The sequence below is a fragment of the Hemicordylus capensis genome, chromosome 1 (genome assembly GCF_027244095.1).
Source record: "Hemicordylus capensis ecotype Gifberg chromosome 1, rHemCap1.1.pri, whole genome shotgun sequence".
NCBI lineage: Eukaryota > Metazoa > Chordata > Lepidosauria > Squamata > Cordylidae > Hemicordylus > Hemicordylus capensis.
This window is the reverse complement of record NC_069657.1, coordinates 457,409,561-457,428,328: the sequence shown is the minus strand read 5'-3', so window position 1 is coordinate 457,428,328 and position 18,768 is coordinate 457,409,561. Positions and strand designations below refer to the sequence as shown.

The window sequence follows — 18,768 nt, the reverse complement described above, 5'->3', positions numbered from 1 at the left end:
GCATTTGTGGTCTCCGAGGCTTGTAGGGCCCAGGCCATAAAAGGGTGGCGAACGCTGAGCACTTGGGAGACACGTCTCGTGCATGCTCAGGGCATCTCCGCGCACACTGTCCCACGGATCCCTGCAGCAGCCCTGTAAGCAGTGCTCAAATCACGGGGCGGGGGGAGAGGGAGGAGGCATTAGGGTCCTGGTCTCCTTATCTTCTGGGAGGCTGCTATGGCTTTGGGTGGGGGGCTGTGAGTTGGCTAAATCTGGGGGAGGGGAGGGGGGCACAGGGGCATCTCCTCCAGAGCCCCCCCTTCCCTCTCCCATGGTGTTTGGAGCCCAGCTCTGGCAGGGTGGGGTGGGGGCTTCCGTCTCCTCTGCCTCATGGCCAAGGCCTGGTCTCCTGAGGGCAGAGCTGGTGTGCTGAACTGCTGTGCTGTGCCAGAGCGGATTTCCCCCTCCTCACCCTCTCTCCAAACGTGAAGTCTCAAGGGCGTCCCCTGAAGTTGGTGGGCTGGGCATGTTCAGGACAGACAAGTCCCCACTAATGGGTGGGATTTGCTGCCATGGGATGCGGAGAGGTGCCCGCTCACTTGTGGGTCCGGCTTCAAAAGGGGGTGGGCACATTCATGGCGAGGTCTGGGCCACCTTCTGCTAGTCATCATGGCCAAACAGAACCTCTGCATTCAGAGGCAGCCTGGCTCTCAGGACCGGTTGCTGGGGACCCCTTCTCTTGTTCTTATGGGAAGGCCATGGATGGCCCATGTGCCCTGCTGGGGACTCTCGCTGGCCATGTTGGTGTCAGGCCCAGCTGTGCCTTGGTGGATCCCAGCGAAAAAGCTCTGTGTGTGTGTGTGTGTGTGTGTGTGTGTGTGTGTGTCCTTGTCCTGGCATATCGGAACGGTTAGCAAAGTCCTCCTTCCTTGCTGGTGCTCCCCCCACCCAGCCCAGCTCTTTGTTCAGGCAACGACTGTGAGAATCTTTCTTGAGTGATATTCATAGGGAGTGAGCAAACCCACACTTGCCCAGGGATTGAGGAATTTATGCCTGGATTATGCGCTGCTTTGTTGAATGTGGGGTTAACGGGGGTTTCGGCTTCTCAAATCGAGGCCTGCAGATGCAACTTCTTTCCCCACTGTGCCCCCCACGGCCCCCCCCCCCACGGCCCTGGCTCCTGTCTCCCCCCCCCCCCCCCGGAGCAGCGGCAGAGATACAAAGGGATCCTCTCCTTCGTCTGGCTGCCAGGGACTTTATTTGGCTGCTGCTGCTGCTGGGAACAAGGGAGCAGATTTCCCTAGTAACCATCGCTGGCATTGCCAGCCAGCCAGTTGGGGAAATGCAGCCCTCGCGGCCAGCCTCCTGACGCCCCTTTGGCTCAGGTCTCTGGAGAGATGGGCCAACTTGCTGTGCCCAAAGAGAGAGCGAGTAGGATGGGCCGGAGGCCGAGAGAGCCCTTTCCCAGAGGGATTTTTCTGTGGCATGTGGACTAAGAGTGGGGCCATAAGGCTGGACTAAGGTTTCCAGTTTGACTCCCATCTCTGCCCCAACTCACTTGGTGGCCTTAGGCCAGCCCCTCTTCTTTCAGATTCACCCCCCCCGCCCCCAGTGCAGTAAAGGGCTGATCATGCTGTCCTACCATGCAGGGCTGTTGTCAGGATTACTGGTGTGATGTATGTGACGTGCTTTGAACCGTTAATGTTCTACATCGGTGCTAGACAGACGACAGGCTCAGAGCATCTGCTTTGCTAGCTCTCTACTCCAGGTCTGTCTGTCTATCTGTCTATCCTTTGTTTGTTAGGTTTACATACCACCTTTCATTAAAATAATCTCAAGGCATTTTAAAATACATTTTAAAGCAATACCAAATAGTTTTTCATACTGTAAAACGTGGTTTTTTAAACCAGGCATTAATATAAATTTACTCAGAGTGTTTTCTATGGGCGGTAGTTTCTCCCCCATCGGCAGCAAGCCGGCGGCTGGGAGGAAAGGCGATCCATGTTTCCCCACAGAAACGACAGGGCACCCCCTTTCTGGCTGGGATTTTGTCTTCAGGGCAGCCAGAACTGGGTTGCTGCTGCTGCTGCTGCGGGAGGAAGCGCTGCCCACAGGAACTCTTGCCTAAATGGGTTTGCAGGATGCAGGTTTAAAGTGCCAAGTGACGTTTAACAGTCTGCAAATGACCCGGCCTAGAGCACCGCCTCAGGGAGCCTCAGGGATCTCCTCCGGAATCTGGCAGAGATGGGATCTGGCCTCGCGGGAGAGGCTGGCAGAAGCCTGCAGGGGGTGCCCTGCTCTCCTGCCCTCCGTGTTGGCGGTGCCAGCCAGGGGGGTTCATCACCCGCTGGCCGTTGTGTCTGGAACACTGGCCACAAAACCGCCTTCGCTTCTTTCGGGCAAGGGCTGCGCGGGGGCAGGGGGCTGGAAGGAGGGCTTCCAGGGGGCAACTCGGTCTGGACTGCGGGGGGGGGGGATGCCTGGCGGTGGGCTTTCCACGGAGACGAGCCTCGCCAGGGCCAGCCGGGCTGTTTGCTCACTCAGCCTCCCAGTCCACAGAGTCCGGCTTTTCCAGACGGGCCTTGGCGGGGGGGGGGGGGGCCTGCAGCAGCTCAGCCTTTGAGCCTGAACAAAGGGCTGTTTCCAGGGCAACCCTGCCGCTTCTGGCAGCAGAAGTTGCTGTTGGGCTGCTGGGTGGGGGGCTCGAGGGGGGGGCGGGTGTTTCGTGGGGGTGGAGGAGGGTCCTGGGAGGCGGGAGGGGCTCGGTGCCCAGCTCCAGTAGCCCGGGGGCCTCCTTGCAGCTCTTAATCCCCCGGCCCCCCCACCCGGTGCTTCTGAGCTGGGCATGTGTCTCGTCTGCCTCCGCACATGGGTGGAAGAGGCGCCCTCGGGCGTCTCTGGGTCTGAACGTGGCGCTTACACCAGCTTCTTGGGATCACTTCTGAAACCACATGCCAGCCCCACAAGCGCGCCCCACTCAGGCTGTGGGTCGCTTGCTGTGAATTGGAGTCTCCTGCTGCAGCGCCAGGCTCCGTGCCCAGGTGGCCTTTAGGGCTGAGGGCTCTGTCCAGGTGGGCTGGGGGGTGGCTGCTGTCCGAGGGTGTTGCGTGTGGGGGGGGGGCTTGGGCCCCGAGGGGCACCACTGTGCCAGGGAGGTGTGTGGGGGTGGGGGTCGTTGGGGCGCTGACGCCTCCCTCCCCCCTCCCCGCTGTCTCACTGCAGGAGAGTATGTGGAAGGGGTCAGCGACCAGGACGTGCTGCTCATCCATTCCTGCCGCCAGTGGACCACAGTGACGGCCCACAGCCTGGAGGAGGGACACTACGTCATCGGGCCCACCATCGATATCCCCCTCCAGTACCCAGGTAATGTCGGGAGGGAGCCCGCGGAGGAGGCAAGAGGTCGAGGGGCCCCTGCCTGTGTTGGGTGCGTGCTCTGGGGCCCGGATCCAGGCCTCCTCCGTGGATCCTGGCGTGCCCCAGCTTAGATTTTCGTCAGGATGTCACCCCAGCCGTGGGTCTCTGTGGCAGTCCTCCACAGAATGGCTGCTCTTCAAGCCTGCAGCCCCACTCTTGTTCTCCAGGAAGGCTCCCCAGAAGTGAGCGGAAGAGGCCCCTGCCTCAAGGAGCTCCCCAAGGCGGCTCTGGCTGCTAGGAGGGATGGGGGGAGGCTGGCAGGGCCGTGGGCGTCTGTTTGTGGGCCAAGGGGCCCGGGGGAGCGTGTGGGGCTGTGGGAAGCTGAGGGAGCCAGAGGGCCGAGGAGCCCGGCGGGCTGGCCAGGCCCCCTCCTGAGCTGGGGAGCCCTGGCTGCTGGGCCTATCCAGGGGGTCCCGCACGTGGCCTGTGCCAGCTGCAGGCCCCTGTCCGTCCCCCCCCCCAGTGAGGAGACATGTCGCAGTGTGGCTGTCCTCCGTGTTGCCGTTGTGGAGTGGCACACTCCGAGTTGTGCTCCAGCTGCCGCTGACCAGGGCATCGGTGCGCAGAGTGCATCATGCATGGTGAGAGCTGGGGTGCATTTGCAAACCAATCAGATCCTGAGACTGGCCTCCTTCTGGTGGCGGGGAGGGGGGGCAGTTCTGGACCTGGTGCCTTTTGCACACCACGGACCCCTCCAGGACTTGAGCTCTCGTGGTCCCAGGTAGCTCACCCTGCGAAGTCCCATGCGGGGACTGTGCCGAGGCCCAGAGGCCCTGGCCAAGGGCAACAACAACTGCTGCCCGTTTCTAACCTTCCTTGCCGCTGGGGAGGAAGGGTGCGGAGGCGTGTGTGAGAGGTCCCCTCTCTAAGGCCCATGATGCTCGTGGGAGTCACTCCGAGGGGTCCCCTTCCCAGGCTGCTCCTGGGTGGGTATGTGTGACATTGGAGTCCTTCCTTCTGGAGGAGGGATGCAGTTGCTTGTGGTCCTCTCTGCTGCCTCGGCGTGGAAGGGGCAGGTAGTTTCCGTGGGGAGGAGGAAGAAGAGGGGCTAGCTGGACGGGCTCAGTTGTGCCTGGCCGGGCCGTGCGCAAGCGAAGGGGGCTGGGGAGGGAGCAGTGCTTGGGACCAGGCGGGCTGGCGTAGGCTTTGGTTGCCAGAAACCCCAGGTTCAATTCCTGGACTTCAACACTGCCTCCCGTGGCCTGGGCAGGTGGTTTGTTTGTTAGTTAGTTAGTTAGTTTGTTTATTGCATTTATACCCCGCTCTTCCTCCAATTTGCCCAGAGCGGTGTACTACATCCTTGAGTTTCTCTCTCACAACAACCCTGTGAAGTAGGTTAGGCTGAGAGAGAAGTGACTGGCCCAGAGGCACCCAGCAAGTCTCGTGGCTGAATGGGGATTTGAACTCTCGGGTCTCCCCGGTCCTAGTCCAGCACTCTAACTACTACACCACGCTGGCTCTCATGGTTGGCGTTTGCTGCCTCTTTTCCTGTGTCCTGCACGCCTGCCATGAGATGTGTCCTGCCCTGCCCTTTCCAGGTGGTGCTGGTGAGGCTGCTGGACGAAGAATGTCGCTGTCCTGGGCCTGTGCCTGCAAGAGGACGGTGCTGTTGGGAGGGGGCTGCTACCTGGTGTCGGAGGGCCAGGGAGGGAGGGAAGTGCTGGTGCCCGGCTGGGGGAAAGTGGAAGGCGCTGGGCAGATGGTGCCGGCAGCAGAGGAGGAGGGAGGGAGGTTGTGGGGCTGAGATCATCCCTGGCCCTTAATGAGCCTGCTAAGTGCTTCCCATCTTTGGTAATGATGTGGAAGAATGAATAAGTAATGGGAGACAGGCCAGCTAACCGCTGCTCCTCAGGGAGGCCAGTGGGACAGGGAAGGAGGAGAGAAGCGTGTTAACCTGCTTTGCTGGCCCCATTCATAAAACCGGAGCCGAGGAGTCCCAGTGCCGAAGGGGCTTTGTCCCCAGTGGTGTGGAAGTGGGCTGGACAGGAGCACCCATTCCAGAGGGGAAGGAGGGTGCGCCCAAAGGTGGGCCTGCCGCGAGGCGAGGTGGCAGCTTCCGGGTGCTGTTAAGGGCGGCAGACGGTCCCATCTGGCCCACAGCGTGCAACCCACTGCGAAGTCCTTTCTCTCCACACATCTCCTCTTTGGGGTGAAGCTAAAATTCTGTACGGGGGTTTGTGTCACAGGACACTTATTCCGGAGTGGACTGTGTGGAGGAGGTCCGTGGCTGCCTGTGCGCCTGGTGGTGTCAAAGGGGGAAGGAGGGGGAAAGATCAGGAGGACGGGGAGCATCTCTGTGGTGCTTGCAGAGGGTTCGGAGGTGCCTGCCACGTGCATCGGCCGCCCGGTAATCCTTGCAACGGGCCTGCACAGCGGGCCGGTCTGGTCTCCGTGTGGCAGGTGGGGCTGGGCTGAGAGGGCGAGAGCCAGCGGCAGCTTGCCTGAGTCGACCGGCAGAGTTGGTGCCAGAGGTGAGGTTGGGCTAGGGAACCTGCTCAGGCTCCTCCTTTATTGCTCAGATCCCCAAATGGCCGGGGAAAGCGACAGAGGGGCACCCTGCTGCAGCCCCAGCCCCAGCTGGCTCCGGCTCCTTTGCCCTGCGTGGGGGGAGGCAGCCCAGGCCCCCCTCCCTGGCCAAGCCTCTGCTCCTCTTCCAGCGGCTGCCCTGGCACCTCCCCCAGGGCCCTGGCTCCACAGCCCCTCTTCCCTGGAGGGGAGGAAAGAGGAAGTGCGCAGCTGTCTCCTGCGTAAGTGATCCCCCCCCCCGGCCCGGCTCTGGCTGTCTGCCCGCTCCCCCCTCTCAGTTGAGGGCTCCCCATCTGTGCGTCTGGCCTCTGCTTGGTCTCTTGTTTGCTGGAGGCCGGGATGGGGCTGAGCAGAGAGAGGCTCCGAAGAAGGGCTTGCGGAGGGAGGCCTGGCGCCCTGGCCGAAGGAGGCATCGGGACAGAGGACGCTGCCTTCTACCGAGTCAGACCCTTGGCCCATCCAGCTCAGTACTGTCTTCCCAGACGGGCAGCGGCTTCTCTGAGGTGGCAGGCAGCAGTCTCTCTCTCCGCCCTCTCTTGGAGACGCGGCTGCCAGGGAGGGGACTGGGAACCTAGATGCTCTTCCCAGAGCAGCTCCATCCCCTGAATGGGGGAATCTCTTCCAGTGCTCAGACTTCCATTCAGATGCAACCAGGGCAGACCCTGCTTAGCAAAGGGGACTACTCATGCTTGCGGCCACAAGACCAGCTCTCCTCCCATAAGGGCATGGCAGCTGCGCCACGCAGCAGGGGGTGCTTAAATTACCTAAGGTGGCCACTCTGGGTGGGAGACGCTGGGCTCTCACCAGGACTCGGCCCGAGCATGTGTGTGTGTGCGCGTGTGCCAAAGCTCCACTCTGGAACATGTGAATGCTATAGGGCTTCTGAACATGTGCAGAATGCCCTTTTCTGCACCACTGAGACCCCATAACAGGTCCCCATATACGGGAGGCAAAGGGCATGGTTTCCTGCCGGCCTGCCCTGGAGCCCAAGTGCCCTATTTAAAAAACCAGGGAGGGGCAAGAGTTTCACCAGGATGCCTCGTGTCCCCCCCCCCCACAGCGGCCCTCCAGTGGGCCAGCGTTTGTGTCAAAAATGTGGAGTTTTGCTTATGTAGGTAAACTTTAAAAGGGTACACACGAGTCTTCCTTGAGCTCTCTAGCCTGCCACACTCTAGGGAGAGGAGGACAGTGTGCTGAAGAGCCCTGGGACCCGGCGGTCACATCCTTTCCAACGGCCCCCATTTGGGGGCTCCGGGTCCTGTTTTGCTTTCCCCAAATGCTTTTGGTGCGCGAGTGGCTAGAGGCGCCCTGCTTCAAGTTCCAGCCTCCTGCTCCAGGGAGTGAAGTCCGAGGAGGGAGAGGCAACCTGCATCTAGTGCACATGCAAAGCCAGAGGAGGCTCATCGGCGGAAGGAGCTGGGCATGTTTAGCCCGGAGAAGAGAAGAGAGCCCCCCCTTGCAGCCTGCACTCCCTCCCCTGCGACGGTTCTTCATGGCAGGCATTCTGCTCCTTTCTAAGGTTCCTTCGCATTGAACTTTCATCTATCACATGTTCCCCAAGCGCCACATTCATTCTCGGCAATCTTCCAACAGTCTTGTGAGGTAGGCTAGTGGTGTTATCCTGATGTTGCTGGGTGGGCTGTGGGGAGGGCTGGGAGAAAAGGAGCTTCTCAAAGGTCACCTGGTGGGCATGTGGCTGGAATTTCAGCCAGGTGCTTCCTGAAGTGCAGCCTAAACTTAGTCCCTACACTCCACTAGTCCTCTCTGAGTTCGCCTCGGGTCCTTTGACAGAATGCTGAGTTCGAGGGACTGTTAACTTGTTCCTGGGTTCTTCTTGTTGTCGGTGAGCAGTCAGCATCTAGAGGAGAGAGCTGGGCCTGAACTGGGTGCCCACGAATCTGCGTTCAAGTATCTGTTTAGCTCACTGGATGGCCTAATGGATGTGCAGCTTTGCACGAGGATCAAATGGGATCACCCCAAGCGTGCTGCCCTTCGCTTCTCGGGGGAAGAAGCGGGGAGGGCAGCGTTTCCTTCCCACCCAACCACCCCTCACAATAACTCTGCAGAAGGGAAAGCGGCCACTGGGTGCCTTCCAAAGTGGCAGCCTCAACCGGCCGGCCAAGAAGCAGAGCCAGGCCCTCCAAAAGAGTTTCCGAGTGAGGCACGTCCAAGCCCCAGGAGGGCCACTGGTGGCATTTGGGGAGGGAGGGGGGACCGCTGTGGGTGGCCAGGAGGCATCCTCGTCCACTCTGGCGTGGGGTCAGCGTGTCTGAGCGCCAGCTGTGATGGACTGGGAAGTGATTAACTCATTGATCTGGCTTGCTGCTGCTGCTGGCTTCCTCTCTCCGTCTTCAGGGACCTCCTCCTCGCCAGAGTGCGGTGGGGGCTGGGCGCCTTCCCATCAGTGCCCCTGACCTCAGGGCTGCTGGCCTCTTCCTTCCGTGGCCAGGAGGTGGGCCCTGGGGGGAGGAGGGGAGCTCGGCTCAGTCTGGGCAAGGGGCCCCTCCCAGAGCAGGTCCAACGGGGAGGCTGCGTTTGAGGGGACCTGCCCCAGAACCCATCGGCGCCAAAGCCCAGGACTGGAAGAAGCCCCCAGGGCATGTGTGGAGGCAGAGGCTCACTGGAGCCCAGCCCGGTTTCCAACAGACGGGTCAAATGGCAGAACATGGGAAGCGACTGTTAATGTATTTAAAATAGCTTCCTACCTGCCTGCCTCCCACCGGACACAGAGCAGTTAACAACAGAGGATAAAACAGCTCAAATGCAAAATAAAAGCAACCGCCAAATCCAAAGGAAGCCACAGGAACTCTTCAGCAGCGAAACCAGAACCCCCAAACTCACTTCGGAGACCATGCCCAACCCCCAGAAGTTCTCTACAAGTGAGGGCTTGACTCTGCCCCTGGGAAGCATCCAGTGGTGGGACGGGTGGGGGGGGGCAGGGGCCCAGCTTGTCTGGCCAGAGTAGAGACAACCTCTCCAGGAAGGGTTGTCCTTGTTGCAGCCGTTGCCTTCAAACAGGACTTGGGGAACACCCCCAAAGACGGAATCTGTGTCTGAATTAACTCAGGCCTGATTTGGCTTGGACGATTCACGGGCAGTCTCCTCTGGGTCCAGTGGCCCACCGGATCCCACCCACCTCTTTTAAACTTGCCTGCAGGATCTGTACCCTCAGAAGCGAGTGTTGCCTTCTTGAAGGGTGCTTAAATCCAGGGTTGGAACTTCTCCTCTGAGAGTTTTACCTTGACTGCAAGTAATGACGGGGGTAAGAGATTCGGCTTTGCCGGCTTGCTGGACGTTGCTGCCTCTTTGGCTAGGGAATCTGCTGTGTTCTTTTTCTGATGTGCTGCCATGTGGTCAAACCAGGTAGCTGCTGTTCTTTTCTGAATCAACGCTGCCATTGATCTGAATGTGCAATGGGGCGACTGTCGGAAGCCCCCAGGGCATGACCCAGCCACTTAGGGGGCCGTGTTGTGGCTACTCTTGCTGTCCAATCAGAGTCCATTGCTACAGGGACGTCTGGGGTGGGTTCAGATTCAAGGATGGCTGTTACAGCTTGACCTTCAGCTTGCACAGAGAGAGGGCAGGCAGGTCCTTTGACTCTGACTGCTCCATACCCTGTTTGGACTCCACCCGTTCATGGGAACATGAGTGACCCCCTGAGAACCAAGGATGAAATCCTGCGTGAGGGGCTTCTTCCAGGGGCTTTCCCCATTTTGCTGGCTAAATGAAGCTTTAGGGGTAGGCAGAGGAGACGGGTGTTCCTCTCCCTCCACAAACTGTATGCGGCTGGTAAAACTTGAGGTTCTGTCTTGAACTCTAAGACAAATGCGGGGTCCACTGAGCTATGCAAGGAAACCTGCATGCATCCAGAAATGATGTACTTAAGGGGAGAATGCTCTGTTTGAAGTATGACTTTTGAACCTCCTATCAAATGTTTTTAGGGCTTGCTAGTTTAGAAAACTGAACTAAAAGCCTGGGGCTTTTTAGTTGAGAAAAAAGATGACTGTGGGGAGACAGGTCTACAAAATCATGCATGGTGTGGAGAAAGTGGAGAGAGAGAAATTTCTCTCTCACACACACAACACTAGGACCAGGGGTCATCCCATGAAATTGGTTGCCAGGAAATTTAGGACCAGCAAATGGAGGTACTTTTTCACACAAAGCATAATCCACTTGTGGACTTCCCTACCACAAGATGTGGTGACAGCCAACAAGCTGGATGGCTTTAAAAGGGGCTTGGATAACTCCATGGAGGAGAGGCCTATCATTGGCTACTAGTCGGAGGGCTATAGGCCACTTCCAGTCTCAAAGGCGGGATGCCTCTGAGTACCAGTTGCAGGGGAGTAACAGCGGGAGAGAGGGCCTGCCCCTTTCAACTCCTGCCTGTGGCTTCCAGCGGCAGCTGGTGGGCCACTGTGTGAAACACGATGCTGGACTAGATGGGCCTCCTTGGGCCTGACCCAACAGGGCTGCCCTGTTCTTCTGTTCTTATTCCCAGTGTCCAAGATCCCAGACCAAGGCAAGACAAGCCTTCTTACAAAGGGAGGAACGCTGCTCCGTTGAACTCAGCAGTCGTGTCCAGCAGGAGCCAGGCCAAGTTCTGGGGCATCTATGTTTGGCATCGGTGTTTGGCCTCCCTCCCCCACTGGTCATGGCTAGGTTTAGCCCCAGCCTGTGGCTCAGTGGCTAGCTGGGCTTTTACTGAAGCAAGAGGAGTCTGTGCAGGCGCAAATTCCTCTACTTCTGGGTTTAAAGTGACTAAGTAGGCTGGTCAGACGGCTGGGGCTTCCGCCTCAGGACTTTCAAAAAGTGAACCTAGGAAAAAATTTTCCCATACGGGGAGTCCTCTTGGCATCTCCAAGAGAGGGCTGAGAGGGATTCCTGCCTGCAGCCTTGGAGAAGCCGCTGCCAGTCAGTGATGACAGTACTGAGCTAGATAGACCATGGGTCTGACTCAGTATATGGCAGCTTCCTATGTTCCTAACACAAATATTATGTCTAAGAAGAGATCCTCTACTTTGGGGGGATCCTCCATAGGGATTTCTGTAAAGGGATTTTCATAAAGGCAGTTGATCTCCTCTATGGGGTACTCTTTGTTTCCGATTGATTGATTGAGTGCCGTCTAGTCGGTATCGACTCTTAACAACTACAAAGATAGATTCTCTCCAGGATGATCCGTCTTCAACTTGGCCTTTAAGGTCTCTCAGTGGTGCATTCATTGCTGTTGTAATCAAATCCGTCCAACTTGCTGCTGGTCGTCCTCTTCTTCTCTTTCCTTCCACTTTCCCCAGCATTATTGACTTCTCAAGGGAGCTGGGTTTTCGCATAATGTGTTCCAAGTATGATAGTTTGAGCCTGGTCATTTGTGCCTCGAGTGAAAATTCTGGATTTTAGAATCATTCGGACAATGGTTTTCCCCATGACACTCTATGGATGTAAAAGCTGGACTTTGAAGAAGCAAAAAAGAAAAAGTATTGAGGCTTTTGAACTTTGGTGCTGGAGAAGACTTTTGCGGATACCATGGACAGCCAGGAAAACAAACGAATGGATCATAGAAGAAATCCATCCAGAATTTTCACTCAAGGCACAAATGACCAGGCTCAAACTATCATCCTTCGGACACATTATGTGCAGACCCAGCTCCCTTGAGAAGTCCATAACGCTGGGGAAAGTTGAAGGAAGGAGAAGAAGAGGACGGCCATCAGCCAGGTGGATGGACTCGATGATGACAACAATGAAGGCACCACTGAGAGACCTTAAAGGCTGAGTTGAAGACGGATCATCCTGGAGAGAATCTATCTATGTGGTCCCTAAGAGTTGACACCAACTTGATGGCACTTAATCAATCAATCACTCAATCAATCAAATGAACTCTAGCCCAGTTCTGTGGGTTTCTGGTGAATTGATCAAGAACATGTATGGATCATTTGGGGTTGTGCGGTCTCTGCCCATCCCCAATCAGTCTGGCCTAGACCTGTGGGTAAAATGTATATATCCCCTGCTAACTGAGCAAGGAGGCACCTTAAAAAAGTGATGATTCTCTTTATTTAGCAGTAGGAGAAAAACTGGCTCTATCCATCCACAGCACAACATCCCTCCAGTGGCTGTTGCTGGTATCCTATGTTTCTTTTTTAGATTGTGAGCCCTTTGGTGACAGGGATCCATTTTATTTATTTATTTTTATTTCTCTATGTAAACTGTTTTGGGACCTTTTGTTGAAAAGCGGTTTATTTATTTATTTATTTATTTATTTATTTATTATTTATTATTATTATTATTATTATTATTTTACACAGTCAGACAGGTGTTATTGACTGATTATTATTATTATTATTATTATTATTATTAGTAGTAGTAGTAGTAGTAGTATATATGGAGAGGATGCTTATTTTGTTGGGTATGTGTGGGGTGTAAGCTCATTAGGTCCAGGGTCCAGAATTACCTAGCTGCACCCCTGGGTAGTTAAATAGATCCTCCATGTTCAGGAGCAGTCTGCCACCGAGTACCAACTGCTGGCAGAGGGCTGTTGCCTTCCTGTCCTGTAGATGGGCTCCTTGAAGTCATCTGCTTAGCCACAGTGGAAAGAAGCCGGTCCCTGGAGTGGAGGGACCGCCCTTGGCTGAACCCTGCAGGGCTCTTCTTGCCTTCTAGTGCAGGACTGAGACAAATGGAGGGTAGATCTGCTAAGGACTCTTAGCCACAGCAATTAAAAATGGAGCTTCCATGTCCAGGGGCAAGATACCTCTCGTTACCAGATGCTGGAGAGGAACAGCAGAGGAACAGCTGCTGGAGCTTCTGGCTGGCTTCTCTTGGAGACGGCAAGCAGGGCCAGCAAAGTCATTCTTTTACCTCCTCCTGGTCTGTCTCTGAGGTGGCAGGTCTTGAAACCCAGCTTGCCCACAAGGCCTTCACAGGACAGGTCTCCGTAGGAGAGGGCTTCTCAGCCGTGGGTCCCCAACTCCCACCACCCCTTCTTCCCACAATGGCCTTTGCCTGGGGTTGACAGTGGTTGGTTGTAGCCCTGCTCAACAACATCCGAGGACTCAGGGGCGGAGGATGTTTCCCAGCAAGCGCATCCATTAACCAAACCAGTGTTTTGTGTTCCAATCCTGCAGGGAAATTTAAGCTGCTGGACCAGGACAGGGATGTCAGGGAGCCTGTGCAGTACTTCAACAGCGTGGAGGAAGTGGCCAGCATCTTCCCGGACCGGGTGTTCGTCATGGAGGCCATCACCTTCAGTGTCAAGGTCAGCTCTGCTTCCGTAGGGTTGGTCAGGGTGTGTCGGGCGGGCTCTGCTACTCCTGACTGTTGTGGTTTGAGGCTCTGGGTCTTTCTAGGAGGCAAATAAACTGCAGGATGCTCAACGCCCATCTAAGCCCATTCCAAGAGCAATCCTACTCCCCTCACACACACTGCTGCAGGCTTCCATGCTACTTCCAGCCGTGAGCTTGCTGTCTGTACATACACCACCAATTTTCACAGTTCCAACTGCTGGCCAGTTCTTGCATTCCAAGACGAAGGAGAGGAGAGCTGGTCTGGTGGTAGCAAGTATGACTTATCCCCTTAAGCTAAGCAGGGTCCACCCTGGTTGCATATGAAAGGGAGACTAAAAGTGTGAGCACTTTTAAATATTCCCCTGAGGGGATGGAGCCGCAGAAGGTTCCAGAAGAGCAGAAGGTTCCAAGTTCCCTCCCTGGTGGCATCTCCGACGAGATAGGGCTGAGAGAGAGGCCTGCCTGCGATCTTGGAGAAGCCGCTGCCAGTCTGGGTAGACAATCCTGAGCTAGATAGACCAAGGGTCTGACTCAGTATATGGCAGCTTCCTATGTTCCTAAGAACTTGCCCTTCTTAATTACTGCTTTTGTGACAAACAGCGGGTTGTTCTCCAAATGCAGGCGCTGGCTGACAGGTGGTGCTACAAAAACCACACAAGGCCCCAGCTCAGCAGGTGTACAGAGGGTGCGACCACACTAGGAATCAGTGCTGAAACCTGCAGCAGTGTGTGTACAGGGAGGAAGGCCACACTCGGAACTTGTGTGAAAGCTCTGAATATCCCACTGTTTGCTGCCACCCAGAGAGAGTCCTGACTCTTTAAGCTGGTTTTCTCTGTGTTCTTGCTTGAAATCTGACCTGATCGCAGCTTTGTTCAGCTCAGTTTCACCTTTGTTAGAGTTTCTTAAATGGTCATCAGTCCTTAGAGCAGAGCTGAACTACGTTGGGGGCAACCTTTTGCAGTACAGCTTCTCTGTGTGTGAATTAAAGTGAGCTAGACTAAGAACAGAAGAACAGCCCTGCTGGATCAGGCCCAAGGCCCATCTAGTCCAGCATCCTGTTTCGCACAGTGGCCCACCAGATGCCACTGGAACAGAGGCGTATCTAGGGAAAATAGCGCCTAGGGCAAGCACTGAAATTGCGCCCCCTGTCCAAACATCTGACACCCATCTTTCAGATAACTTTACCTTAATGTCAGCTGAAAAATACAAGTCTAGCTTGTTAATCTTTTAATATTTCAAAAACTATTTAGCAGTGGACGTAGCCAGACCAAGAAAATGCTGGAAAACTACAAATTTTAGTATGCTGGGGCTCATGAAATCCCCAAATATTATGCGGAGGTGTACTTGGAAAAACTAAAAGAAGTGCCTGTCTAATTCCCTGCTATGCATTGTAGCATCACGATTACATAAGTTTTAAAAATAAATGGAGAATTTGACTTTTCCCAGATTAATTAATTAATTTATTTATTAGATTTATATACTGCCCTTCCGATACGGCTCACATACTTCAGATACTCTGAAAATAATTAAACGATATGCAGAGTAAACTGTGTCACTGCTTGGAATATATTCTAGTATTTCAGAAAGACAGTAAAAATGAGAGAAAGAGCAAGAAACTCCCAGTGGGCCTTAATACTAAGGATTTCACACTGATTCAAAGACAAACTCACCATTAATAGCCATATTATTAAGACATCACATTTAACTCACTTATCACAAGAAGCAAAATAACAGCAAATGGATACAATCTTAGCTCATAAACTTCAGCTCAGTATTCACAAGCCCTGATTCTCTGTACATAGTGCCAATCTGAATATGTGTACAGTGACATATTATATTAATTTTTTTTAAAAAAATTACCTGTAGCCCCTTCCGGGGACTTCTTAAAGGCTGTGGGGGGTCTGCAAAGTTTCCCCCTCCTCCCACTGGCCTCCAGGGCCTCATAGGCACCATTTGAGCATGTGTGGTGGTCATTTTTAAAAATATTTTTTTTTAAAAAAATGGCCTCTGAAAACTAAATGGCCACTGTGCATGCTCAAATGGCCTCTGCAAGGCGTGGCATGCCCTAGGGCCTCACAGAGGCCATTTGAGCATGCCCAGTGGCCATTTAGTTTTTGGTGGCCATTTTTAAAATTTTTTAATATTAAGAAATTGCGCCCCCCTTCAAGTGGTGCCCGGGGCATGTGCCCTGCCTGCCCCACCCTAGATATGCCCCTGCACTGGAAGCCACAGACAGGAGCTTGCCAAAGCCTTGGGTGCCACTTTAATAAATACTTGACAGCAGAAAATGAGCTCTTATGAACAGAGCTAATGACTGCAGCTGCTTAACCCTGTCAACCTTTGCTAAACCTGAGTTGCTGCCGTGCTGATGCTGAAAGCCTTGAAAACAGATCATTGCTTGCTGGCCAGAGGCAGTGGCTCCTCCTGGAATTGGGGTGGTGGTGGTGGTGGAGGTAATGAGGCACTGCTGCCTCTGGTTCCCAGCAGCCCAATTGTGCCTGTTTCTCCCCTGCCACACACAGACACCAAATTAGGAACATAGGAAGCTGCCATATACTGGGTCAGACCCTTGGTCCACCTAGCTCAGTATTGTCTTCATAGACTGGCAGCGGCTTCTCCAAGGTTGCAGGCAGGAGTCTCTCTCAACCCTCTCTTGGAGATGCTGCCGGGGAGGGAACTTGGCACCTTCTGCAGGCAGGTGCTCTTCCCAGAGCACCCCGCCTGCTAAGGGGAATATCTTACTGTGTTCACATGTCTCCCATTAAAATGCAAGCCAGGGAGGACCCTGCTTAGCAAAGGGGACAGTGCATGCCTTCTGCCACAAGACCAGCTCTCCTCCCAGCTCGCCTCCCTCCATCAGGTAGAGATGTGGCAGATTTAGCCTGCACAGGCCTACCTGATGCACGGCTCGCCTGCAGGGTGGTTTCCAGACAGCAATCTTTACAATGCAAAACGTGCTGTAAACTGCGACGTTTTGTGTGCCAAATTCAAACCTCAGTTGAAATCCATGGTAAGGTCCATTGTAAGGGGTTACAGGCAAATACAGCTAATTTTTTGTTGCAGTGCTGGTGCGACATTATTGGGCTGTAACGCAGCAATAAAATCCGAAAGAAGGCATTGGAAATGTGAACGGCACCTTCCTTACCGTGCAGGGGCTGTGGTGTCACAGCACAGGAGCTTTTGCACATGTGGCTGTTAGTTCGAATCTCCTCCTGAATGGAGGGTGAGAGTCCACATATCAGCTGGATATATCCCAAAGTCACTGCGAGCGATCAGGGACCTGTTCAGACGCGACTCTGTTTCCCCCCAAATTAAGGCTGTGCATTCTGGCCTAGCCTGAATTATGTCCAGCGTAAAAAAAAAAAACCCCTCTATCTCCAGCCGCTTTTAAAAACAACACCCCACGGCTTCTGTTATGGCCCGACGCTTCTCTGTGATGTGTTTTTTGTGATGAGAGGCTGGCCAGAGCTGCGTGGTTAACTGGGCAGGGGGGGAAGGGGGGGCAGCCCGTAGCGCCTCCTTTGGGCTGCCCAGCCTCATGCGAACGGGCCACTCCTGCTCTCCTCGTTGACCCTCCACCTCTTGCTCCCCACTCTCCGCAGGTCGTGTCGGGCGAGTTCAGCGAGGACAGCGAGGTGTACAATTTCACGCTGCACGCAGGAGATGAGCTGACCCTCATGGGCCAGGCAGAGATCCTGTGTGCAAAAGCGGCGAAGGAGAAGTCGCGCTTCAACACGCTGCTCCGGAAGCTGGGCAAAGCGGGAGTCCCCGGCAGTGGTGGAGGGGGCAGCGGTGGTGGTGGCGGCAGCGGGGGCGGCAAGCAGCCGAAGGGCAAGATGCCCTGCCTGATCTGCATGAACCACCGGACCAACGAGAGCCTCAGCTTGCCCTTCCAGTGCAAGGGGCGCTTCAGCACCCGCTCCCCGCTGGAGCTGCAGATGCAGGAGGGGGAGCACACCATCCGCAGCATCATCGAGAAGGTGCGGCTGCCCGTCAACGTGACTGTCCCCAGCCGGCCGCCCCGCAACCCCTACGACCTGCACGCCATCCGCGAGGGCCACTGCTACAAGCTGGTCAGCATCATCTCCAAGACGGTGGTGCTGTGCTGCCTCCTGCGCAAGGCGGAGCTGGCGCCCTTCCACTTCCTCCTGCTGACCGACATGCCCCGCTTCATGCTGCCGGAGGGGATGCTGCGTGGCGGCGGAGACCCCCAGCTGGAGAAGCTCTTGCGGGAGAGCGCCGCCCTCTGCCAGGAGTGCTTTGACCCCAACGAGTACTCCAAGGCTGTGCGCGAGGCCAAGCCGGACTTCTCGGAGGAGTGTGCCAGCCCCCGCCGGGTCCGGCTCTACCTGCAGGGCTACGCCCGTGATGAACTGGCCCAGTCCTTCCAGCGCCTTTCGCTCTGCCTCTATAGTGCCTCCGAGAGCAGCGGCCAGGACGCTGGCCCGGGAGGGAGGAACCAGCAGGTGCTCCTCCCCTCCCGCCAGGAGCACTCCGTCTTCCTGGCTGAGGCCTTGGACTCGGAGCGCGAGTACATGACGCCCGACTGGGCTGAACCCACCTTCCGGACTCCAGAGCTCCCCTACGAGGAACTGTGGACCAATCAAAGCACCACCGAGAACTACTCGGAACCCAGCAGCAACCCTCCTGGGCTGGAGAGCGTCAACACAGCCCAGCGGGACCTCATCTCTTTTGCCAGCATCTCCTCCTCGCTGGGCAGCTCTGCGCGCTGCCAAGCCCTGCTGAGGGAGGAGGCCAAGGGAGACGCTCCACCCCCGGTCCCACCCAAATCCGAAGCGGTAAGAGGCTCCTGGCGTAGAAGGTTGGGTGGGGAGAGGGATCCCTGGGAGAGCCACCTGGTGAAGGAGCTTCACCTCTCCCACCAGCTGGATGCCTGGTCACGTGAAGGCGCCACCCTGCCCTTCCTGGCTGCCAGTGGAACGGAGCAGAGTCGCTTTTGGTGCCTCCCTTGAGCTTGCCCTGTTGAATTGCATCTGAATTAATACCCCCACAGGCTGTCCTATTCCCCCCCTCCCATTTCTGAAAATTGGGGACAGGATTGGCCTGTCTCCAGCCGTGGGACACCTCATCCATTTTCCACGGTTTCTCAAAGATGATCAACAGAGTTTCTGAAGGTGCACCAAGAGGTTCTTTTTGTTGGAAATTCTCTGTGGTGAGAGAATCCCTTTCTCATTATAGCAGAGTGCACAGAGGCACAACACAGCACAACACAGCAGATTAGTTAAGCATGCGCGTGTGCTGAGAGTAAAGTAACTTGGAGCCAATTCAAAGTTTCAAATCAATATAAAAGGCATTTATTAAGGAACTCCATCTCCATAGAAAATTATGTAACCGCTGGTGGATTTCCTGTCTGTTATATCTCCACCCTAGTCTGCATCTACATATGCTTCTAGTTTTGGTTGACTGTTAGCTGGCAGCTTGAGCTTAAAGTGTGCAGTACCCTTTAGGTACCTAACAAGTCTCTTAATTGCATTCCAGTCCTTGACTGTTGGTCATGCAGTCTTTCTACAAAGTAAGCCAACTGCTGTGCTAATATCTGGTCTAGTGAGTGTAC

At 55.3% G+C, this 18,768-nt stretch overlaps 1 protein-coding gene across 5 annotated transcripts in view; it reads left to right on the top strand.

Annotated features, from left to right (window-relative positions):
• GAREM2 (GRB2 associated regulator of MAPK1 subtype 2) overlaps positions 1-18,768 on the top strand; it is a 39,856-nt gene that overhangs the window by 6,859 nt on the left and 14,229 nt on the right. For 2 of the 5 annotated variants that reach the window (XM_053250368.1, XM_053250385.1), the window contains exons 2-4: positions 3,202-3,342; positions 13,035-13,165; positions 16,796-17,992. In XM_053250368.1, coding sequence (XP_053106343.1) covers positions 3,202-3,342; positions 13,035-13,165; positions 16,796-17,992 — 1,469 coding nt within the window. Of the gene's footprint in view, positions 1-2; positions 135-1,414; positions 1,748-2,782; positions 3,051-3,201; positions 3,343-13,034; positions 13,166-16,795; positions 17,993-18,768 lie in introns of those variants that run through there. The other 3 variants (XM_053250384.1, XM_053250395.1, XM_053250374.1) reach the window with 3 other exon arrangements.